The following is a 9492-nucleotide window of genomic DNA, read 5'->3' as shown; positions in this document are numbered from 1 at the left end:
TTCCCTATAGCCTATTATGCTTACGATGAAATGGGCTGATGGAGATAAAAATTGTTGATTACAATGTGAAAGAAAAACTCTGTTGTCTTAAGGAGAGGAAACATAATAATTGTTCTGAAGAATTTAAAGAACAATTCTATGCAAACAGGTTTTTGAATGAAATTGCCATAGGTGTGGCGTTAGTACCAAACAGAAGAGACTTACAATATTGTATTTATTATTATATATATTTATATTCCAGGACCAAAAGTGGACAGAAGGGGAAGTCACTTAGGCAGCTACACATCTCATTATCTGACCCTGATAAAAAAATATTTTGAAAGAAATAAACAATTGAAGATATGCAGATAGAAATAGATGTAGAAAGTTTATTGCATGCTGAAAAGAAATGGTGTGGAAATAAAAATTTTTATATATGCTTGATGATGACTCAGACAAAATACCTGGGGTGAAGAAAAGACAGTAGTGTTTTAATTTATCTTGCATGGGATGTAGATTTTGGGTTTAGATACGGTGTTAGAGCTCAGGTTTATTTAATAACTCATTAAATACTGAGCTATCTAAAAAGATTGTCAGCACTATGAAAACTGAAACATCTCTGTGTGCAATAGAAGTAGAAAATAAGCTGCTTTTCAGTTTGTATGTTACTTGCAATCAAAACTAGGAAGGAAGATATATTTTAGGTTTTCATGAAGCAGCTGGAATTTGCTGACCATCTCTTTGGAAAACTTTACATTCTAGAGACAATCTACTCCCTTAACGGCTCCCTGAAAACAGTAATTATGAATTTACCATCATCCCACTCGTATGTGGCCTTAAGACAAATACTACATATGGTGCAGATCTACCAGAAGATGAGATTTTTATTTGTTGCAGTTGCTGTCGATGGCCGCTGGGGTTGCTGGTCTGAATGGAGTTCATGCGACGCTTCCTTCAAAACAAGAAGGACCCGCAAGTGTAATAACCCCTCCCCGATGAACGGTGGGAAGCCTTGTGAAGGTGAACGGGAAGAAGAGGAGGACTGTTATGTCTCTATGTTCATGGACAGGTAAGAAGATGGTAGATCAAAAGATCTCCACAGTCATGGTGCAGAGTTAAGGAGCCCTGCAGAGTGGCTTTGTGACTACCAAGGGTAAATAGCAGACAGGTCTCCTGTCTGAACTTCTGTGGTGGGGGCTGACAGAAGGAAATGTCTGAAAATCTTTGCAAGTTTCTTCAAGTTTGGATTTATTAATTGTTTATTCCTAGAAAATGGCTGATGAATTCCATAATAAAATATGTCTGTAGATTGCTTACACTGCTTTGCACAGCTTCTTGTCCAAAGCCACGGAGAACTCATCTGCTTCCCTTCATGGAAATTCACAGTTTCCAGTTTATTAATATCACATTCTGTTCTCTCAGAGGTTTAGGTCTGAACTCAGTCTCAGAGAATCCACTGAAACTAACAAGCTTTTCATATTCCCACTTTGAGTACGTCTGATGTACTGGTTTTGTATGGTTTCTTATCATAACTCCAACCCCAAACTGTCTCAGTTTCTTGCATCTTCAAGAGAACAGCTTTGTATGGATTCAGTTTTTCTGCTGGAACTAAGAGCTGAAGCAGGATTTTCATCATCCCTGCTGTAATGACTACGGAGGAGATGCTGGAGCATATAGGGGAGAATTAAAAGCAATGGGCTCCACAGTTCTTTGTTACTGATCTCAGTTAGACACCACAGGCTGTACAGTGCCACGCTCACAGACACCAGCCTCCTTTAACCATTGCCTGATGGCAAGAGGTGGGTTTTGACTATGCTATCTTAAACCCAACCAAATCACATGGACTCCCCAGAGGCTTCCTCTGTATGCTGTTCTTCGCCTCTTTTTCTTACTCTATAAAAATACTTCATGAGTTATGTCAATCGAAATTGTAGCCCTGTGTCTATCACTTTTTTAGCACTCTCACAATCTCCCTCCTATCAACGCCTGCAACTTTTGATGTCTACCATCATTTATTTAACAAAATAGTTTTTTCACCATGGGTGGGGGAGACGAGACACACCTACAGCATTCCTTTCCAAAGATCCTGACATTCTTCCATTGTTATTTGGTGACACCAATGTTTAAGGTACATCCTTACCAGCAAATTTTTACTTTTCAGAGATGCTCCTTGTGTAAATGACGATGAAGCCAGGAGGGAAGAGGACATCTTAATCAGTGAACCCGAGTCTGGATGCTCCAGGCCAGACCCACCAGAAAATGGCTTTATCAGGGTGAGCATGAGTGATAAGAAAGAAAGTGTAGTAGTTGCAGAGCTGGGAAATTTTACAGCTTCTTTGTTACATGTGCCTGATACTCAAGCTAGCTGCTACGCTAGTGAGCATGTTGCTGTGTATGTGGCATGCTGTGGCATCCTAGTCCACCAAAGTCCACAAGCAACTGAAGCACAGGCAAGGTAAAATCCATTTCAGCGGTCCTTGAATCCTTGTTTTGTAACCATGACATCAGTTAGTGCAGCTGGACAAACATCATTACATAGGTGAGTGGGTGACTCATATTTCAGAGTGTGAAAAGCACACATTCATTACGTCATGTCACCAGGCTTTTATCATTGTTTCTTTTGACAATGCCCAGTCTCATTACCATAGACTTTTGAGGGACTTTTTGGCTTCTTTTTTGTAGAATGAAAAGAACCAGTATGCTGTGGGGGAAGAAGCTGAAATTGCCTGTGTGAGTGGTCATGTCCTCAGTGGTTATCAATTCCTTCGGTGTTTGCCTGATCAAACCTGGATGCAGCAACTTGTTGAATGTCAACGTAAGAAAGAAAGAACTAATTTAACCCAACAACAAAACAGAAGTTGAAGAAAAAGACACAAAACAGATTTTAAACACAGGTTTTAACAAAGGGATCTATAACGATACCTGAAAAGATAGCATTTTAGGAAGGTATTTCATGTAGAGATGGCAAAAACCTAAATCATTCCTCTTTCAATTCACAAGTGTTAATATTATGTGCTCTGTAAGAATACTGTAATATTCAGTACTTTAGAAAATCCTCAGATGGATGCTGTGAGGTCCTTCTCTTATCTAGTTTTAAATATCTGTAACAGAAGGACTCATCTTGTGCTTCCAGACTTACATAGATATCTTTAAGTTGATGACAGTTAATGTTGTCAAGAAAGCATTCTTAGAGGAATTTGTCTATCATTTTTTATATTAAATGGATGTGTCTCTAACCACCCCCACCTCCCAAGTTACCTTGAAAATCCCCACTATAAACCAATGCCTTGAAGTATTTACGGTCCAGTTAAGAATTAAGGATCATAACTGACTTGGGTTTGCTAACAGGAGAGATTCCAGTAGTTTTCTAGAACTCAGTGTGATTTCATTGACTTAGTGTTCATTTTATCAAAAAAATTTACCTGAATATACTTACCAGCTTTCTATTGACATTCATTTTAATTTTTTATTAATAGCTTCATTTACAGAAGAAAAATTAAAAAATGCTGCTAATGCCTTTCTTATTATTTTTAAACTGTAAAATTAAATTACTCATATTAGCATGCATTAGAAACACATTGTAATTATTTAGTTATTGATTGAAAAGTATTTTTAAAGACTATGACAGTGCACTTAAAGTTTCTAACTTAATTATTTTAAATATTTATTAGTTTCGAACGTCAGTCAAATGTTCAGTGTTATTGAGTGTCTTTATGGCTCTTCAGATGAAGCATTATGACTTGTTGGAAATATTCACACACCATAAAATGAGCAAGAATTATACTTTTTTCTCATTTATTACAGCCTCAGTATGCCTCAGGCCACCTACATCTGACAGTGTCACAATTTCCCCATTTAAACAACAGTACACCATTGGTGAAACCATGAAGCTGAGCTGCCAAGCTGGATTTATAGTCACTGGTCAAACACAGTATACCTGTGGGAAAGACCTGTCCTGGATACCTCCTATTTTGAGATCTATTACATGTGAAAAAGGTTAGTATGCCTGCAGGAACTTTACTGTTTCTATACTGCCGCTATTAACAGCACAACTTAGTTTAGCCAGGAGGCAGATGACTGGTGTTAAAGCGTATTGCCACTGTTCATTAAGTTTGGTTTTACTTTGTCCTTATCACAGTGCCACATAATTTCAGTCCCAAACTTCTGCATTCAGAATTTTTGGGTGCAATGTACTGTACAATTAAATTATGAAATTGAGATATTGAAGCTGTTTTTTAAAAACAAAACAAACCCCTGCTGTATTAACAAGGCTTTATGAAGGTAAAGTAGGAGATTCCATTCTATTGACACTTCAGTTTCTCTTCTTGTACAGGATCTTCCAGTGGTTTTTCCAAAGACTGATGCATACTTGTGGAAACATAATGACAGCAGCTTTTGAAGAGAGAAATATGGGATAAACTGAAATAAATCCATTTTAGATTTTATGGCATAAGTCTAAGATATTTCTGTTCACTTTGTTACTAGTTACAATAACTCTCACACTCTTGTTTCAGATGTGCAAACTAAAATTAGAGGTGTTTGCAATCCAGGACAAAAGCAGGTTGGATCTCAGTGTGTTTGTATGGCTCCAGAAGAAGATTGTGGGTAAGTTAAGTACTTTCATTAGAAAAAGAAAAGTTGAAGTTTCTCCATTGATAGACCAAGACCACTGTGACACATAACAGGCAGAGTAACAAATGACAACAGCAATTCAGGGATACTCTCTGTTCAGATATTAGCCAGCTATGCCCCTGTATGAAATAAATGAACAATGACATTAACCAAATGGCACATCAGAGTGCATCCTTCTAATCTACATTACCATCTGCTACTAGAGATCCTAACTATTCTTCTTTTTATTCCTCCAATATCTGCCTTTTCACTGTCATCACCTTGCTATAATAGGTCATGCTCCTTGTGTTTGAGATTCACGTTTTTCAGATGAACATGCTGCAAAATACACTGTATGTTTCAGTCTCCAAAGTGTATAAAAGTACATAAGACTTGGGTTTACTGTCTCTTTACACAACATGACCTGCACAGGCCATTGAGCCTTCAAGTGAATAGAGGGTTATCCTAGAGGACTTTTAGTAAATGACTAGCCAGGGTGGAGGTGTGTTGTGGGGCTGGAGACAGGGAAGATGACCACAGACTGAATATGAGTTGAGCTGTTGTAGGGTTGAGATCAATGCGCATTCCACCACAGGCCTCCTGTGTGACCACAGGCAAGTCCCGTGGCATGGGATTCATCTCATTCATGTCAGTGCCCAAATAACTAGGTATCTTCTCTCCTTCAAGAGTCCTTGGGTAGAAAGAGAGCTTGTTCGGAGGGTGATAGACATTGTAAAAAGTATACAGGACAAATCCTCTGAAAACTAGAGAGGTTTTGTTGACTAAAGCTATAAGCTTAACTCAGGAGGCTAGACAAAGTGAGCTGTATTGCTATCTCTCTTTGGGAAATAACTAAGCTCCACAAAATTATGCTGCTTGGAAATGCCTGCACTTGCTGAGAACAAATTCACTCAGGAACGAAAAGCAATACGGAAAGAAACTACAGGCAGCATGGCTGGGTTTGCCTGCCATTGGTCCCACGCTAATCGTGCACCAGAGGCAGTCTTGCACACACAGAGCCGCAGGGCTGCATTAACTCTGTCAAGCCAGCTCAGGGCCTGTGGAAATTTCCCATGCCTTGCGGAGGTAACAGCATCTGCTGTTTTCTTGTGCAGGCACACGTCCTTCACCTCCATCTGTTGGACAAGACACAAGTTTCCTCATCTCGTAGCACAATGCTGTATCCGGCCCAGGTCCTGCAGTAGCTGGGACAGCCTTAGGTCTTTAAACAGATATCCAGCCTGGCCATTGTTTTGCTGTGTTTCATCCAATGCCAGTGGAGCATTTAGAAGCATGGACTTATTCCACAGCCTGCTAAAATAATTTTTCTTTTTTCCTTGGGCAGCCACTACTCAGAAGACATCTGTGTGCTACATGCTGTTTCTGAACAGAATGTGACCAAGGCCAGCTGTCAGTACTCAGCTGAAATGTGCCTTGGAGAGCAGTCATTTCATTTCTTGCATGCTGGCCCTTGCCATGGTGATTCCAACCTAAACTGGGCTATTGAAAGGGCAAAGCTCTCTACAAATAGCTTGAAGAAAGTGCCTTGTGGCTATGACACTTGCTATGACTGGGAGGAGTGTCCAGGTATGACTTCTGAATGGTGTGATTTATCCAACCCTTTGGATATAAAAATAAAATGTGCTGACTCCTTCACTGCTCTGAGCATGGGAATTACAGGCATTGTGGTCCATCTGAGCAACTTGGTGAGAGAGTGTGGAAGTGTGGTCGGTCCTGTGTCCCTGCTACCAAGTGTTACACTTAGATATGTGTCTTTTCCTTTAGGAAAGGCACAAGTGGTGTATCATTGCCACTTCCCACAAATGAAACTTGGAGATTAAGGGAACTTTTTCAGGAGAATTAACATTTGAATCTTTAATCACAGAAACGTAGTTTGCAATGTTATCGCCCACTCCCTGTGAGGTTACTATAACCACTAGTTTGTACTTCAGAAGTTAATTTGAGCCACACCCTCTATAGCATATAATTAAATTATTAAATCATGATAGTACTTAAAAAGCAAGACTGGGGTCATCAGGTTTAATGGGATTTTAATGGTAAAATTTGTAAACACTCACATGTGAAAACTGTATTTATTAAGAGTTTTAATGAATTAGCTAAGCTGGTGAAATCCCTAAGAGGATTATTTTATGAACACTTGCGCAACTTGGCTACTTACTGTGTAACTTGGTGATAAGAGCAGTGGGTTTTCCTGTAAATGTCTGAGGTGCTGGCTGGCTCCGCACACATCAAGTGCTTGCCAGGAAAAGGCTGAGTGGCAGCCACGCTCATTCCTCCACTTGCTTCCAGAGACAAATATGATCCTTATCACACCTTGTCTACTTATGATAAATAAAGCAACAGCAGAGTGCAGCAGTCCTAAAACCCTGTTTTGAAGATGCAAGATATCTGCAGCACAGGATTTCAAGCAGGTGGCTGTAAAATTACCACCTGAGACGTTGTTCCTTGTGGGGCTGAAGCAGAGGGCACGACCAGGTGTGCCCCTTGAGGGACATGCTGTGTTGGAGCCTCTAGACACCTGCTGGGCAGGTGGTTATAACTAAAAAAAAAACCCAAATAAATTTGGTTTATTTATTCCAGAGTCTCTAAGAAACCTAGGTCTGCTCCCACTGTGGTACTGTCTTAAAGTTGGATCCTGTGCCAGCATTTCAGTGTTTTCCTCTCAAAAGCCTACAGAGCAGCCCTGTTCAGTGAGGAAAAATGAGAGAAAGAGGAGAAAAATACATTAAATAAGTTTTTCATTTTGGTGCTCAAGAGGTTTGAATCGAACTTTCCTCCTCTCTATCTCCACAAAAGTCTTCTTTCTCATGAGTATGCACAAACATTTAAGAAAGGAAAGTTTTGGTTTTCCTGAGAATTAGTAGTTGGTATCAACACAGAGGCAGAAGATCCTGCAGTACCAGGTGAAAGCAGCTAAATGGAGGAAAACACAATTTTTTCATATGTTTTAAGAAAGTGAAGGCAGAAACTTAGTTTTCTACCCAGGGAATTTCTGGGAAAGGATACAGAGAGTCAGAATCTGATTAGATCAGAAATGGGTAATGAAATAACTGGCAGGACTGAGCTTTACCACAGGCCAGCAGCAGGTAGCTTAGCATTCATAAAGGGAGCTTTAATGAAATAGGAGCTGACACAATATGGACCTTAAGCCTCCATTTCACAGCATCACTGTGTGCAAGGATAATTGGGAACAGAAAGTCAACTTAATATCTTTTTGTTTAGAAGAAAGGTCAGGGAAAGCCAGTGGATAAAAATAGTTAGATGATACTTCATTTTGCTTCTGCATGGGCCGCTGCTGCAAAAAAAAAGATATTTAAAGCTGCTTTAATCTCTATTCTTAATACCGTACTATCTAGCATATGTGCTATAGGCTTTTTGTAACTAACGTATCACAAACCTCCAATAGTGTTTTTCCCTGTTGAACTTTGAAATGTTCTCAAACTATAATAGATGTTTGTAGTCATGACATTTGCAGCTAAAATTTCAACATGTTCATTCACAGAAACACAGACCCAGTGCTCCTGTCTGATGCCTTACCAGTGCCCCAAAGGAGACAGCCACCTTCACTGCATCCATATGGAGTCAACAGGGAGGAGGAGGACAGTCAGTCATTGCACTCTGGCAGCAATGAAGTGCGCTGGCATCAAACTGGAGGTGCTGGAACCGGGGAGCTGCCGGGTGTAACCAGTCAGATCTCCTGGCAGCCACCACGACCATCCCACCTTGCGCAGGCTGAGCCATCCTGGGGAAAACTCGGCTGGTTATGAACGGACAAGTAGATCAAAAACAAAGGATAAAAAAAAATAGAGCTCACTTAACAGATTTTTCAGAGAAGGGTGGCACTGGGCTGGGGTATAGGGACTGCTTTCACTGCTGGTAACTCTGTGGATGTACAGAGGGAGGAAGCGGAGTGGGTGGGAAGGGAGAAAGGGGAGCATTGCCTCTGGTCTCCCCTGGTGCTGGATGAGACTTGTCCCCAGACACTTGTTGCTCTGTTTCTGCACTTGTGCCTGCTGTGCACCCTGGGTGCCTTGCTGGCTGAGTACCAGCTGTATCATCCAGGCAGGCAGACTTCAGCAGCATTGCACGTTCCCTCTGACACCTAATGGAGTCATGAAGGAGGCTACCTGTCTGAGCCCTCATGGTATAAATTCAGGGAGAAATAAAAATACTGAAAAGTACAAATATGCAACGGTTGAGTGAAGTCTTCAAAACCATGCGGTTTTAAATCAGAGTACTTGAAGGGAGTAAATGTTTGTTTTCTGTGTTGGTTTGCTGGTTTTGAGCCTTAGACACTGTTGGGGAATTTTTATGGTACCTCTTGAGGTGAGTTAAACGCATTTGTTCTTAAATATAAAAGAAAAAAATTAATGAACAATGCACTGGGGAGAGTCCTACCACCATTATGTGGTTCTTTGTGGAGTCTGCAAAGATTCGTCACAAGCAGATTCCTTAAATACACTTGCACCAGCCCCTATCCTGAGAGCAATTGCATGGGGCACCTCAGCGCAGCTGTGGGTCCATCCCTCAGCCCAGCTCTGCTGCCCAAAGATAGCCCTTGGGCTCTGTGCGCTTCCATTCCAAGATGGCTACAAGACAATGCTGAGGCTGTTTCTTATCTCATCACCAAGCGAAACTTCACTCCCTTGCAAAGAGCTGTTCTTTCTCTGGAATTTCTACTTCCAGACAATTTAACCCCTTCTTGTAGCTGGGCCTTCTTGCCCTCCATGCCAGATCACTCCTCGGTCACAAATTACCACTGCTGAGCAGTTACAGTTAGAATTTCCCCTTCAACACCTGGAATTTTGCAAAACTGAGGATTAGAAATCTGCCTTCCAAGAGTGGGAAAGCTGAAAGTCTCTTTCACCAGTAGTCAGCAGA

The 9492-nt window shown here is 40.8% G+C and overlaps 1 protein-coding gene across 1 annotated transcript in view; it reads left to right on the top strand.

Annotated features, from left to right (window-relative positions):
• The window catches only part of C6 (complement component 6), a 13984-nt gene extending 5569 nt beyond the window's left edge, over positions 1 to 8415 (top strand). The window contains exons 6-12 of the mRNA XM_010284003.1: positions 877 to 1048; positions 2141 to 2252; positions 2662 to 2794; positions 3784 to 3975; positions 4494 to 4584; positions 5936 to 6177; positions 8114 to 8415. Coding sequence (XP_010282305.1) covers positions 877 to 1048; positions 2141 to 2252; positions 2662 to 2794; positions 3784 to 3975; positions 4494 to 4584; positions 5936 to 6177; positions 8114 to 8295 — 1124 coding nt within the window. The 3' untranslated portion in view covers positions 8296 to 8415. The remainder of the gene's footprint in view (positions 1 to 876; positions 1049 to 2140; positions 2253 to 2661; positions 2795 to 3783; positions 3976 to 4493; positions 4585 to 5935; positions 6178 to 8113) is intronic.
• The last annotated feature ends 1077 nt before the right edge of the window (positions 8416 to 9492 follow it).

Source organism: Phaethon lepturus, unplaced genomic scaffold (genome assembly GCF_000687285.1).
Source record: "Phaethon lepturus isolate BGI_N335 unplaced genomic scaffold, ASM68728v1 scaffold6683, whole genome shotgun sequence".
NCBI lineage: Eukaryota > Metazoa > Chordata > Aves > Phaethontiformes > Phaethontidae > Phaethon > Phaethon lepturus.
Note: the sequence above shows the minus strand (reverse complement) of the source record. Positions and strands in the feature narration are given on the sequence as shown.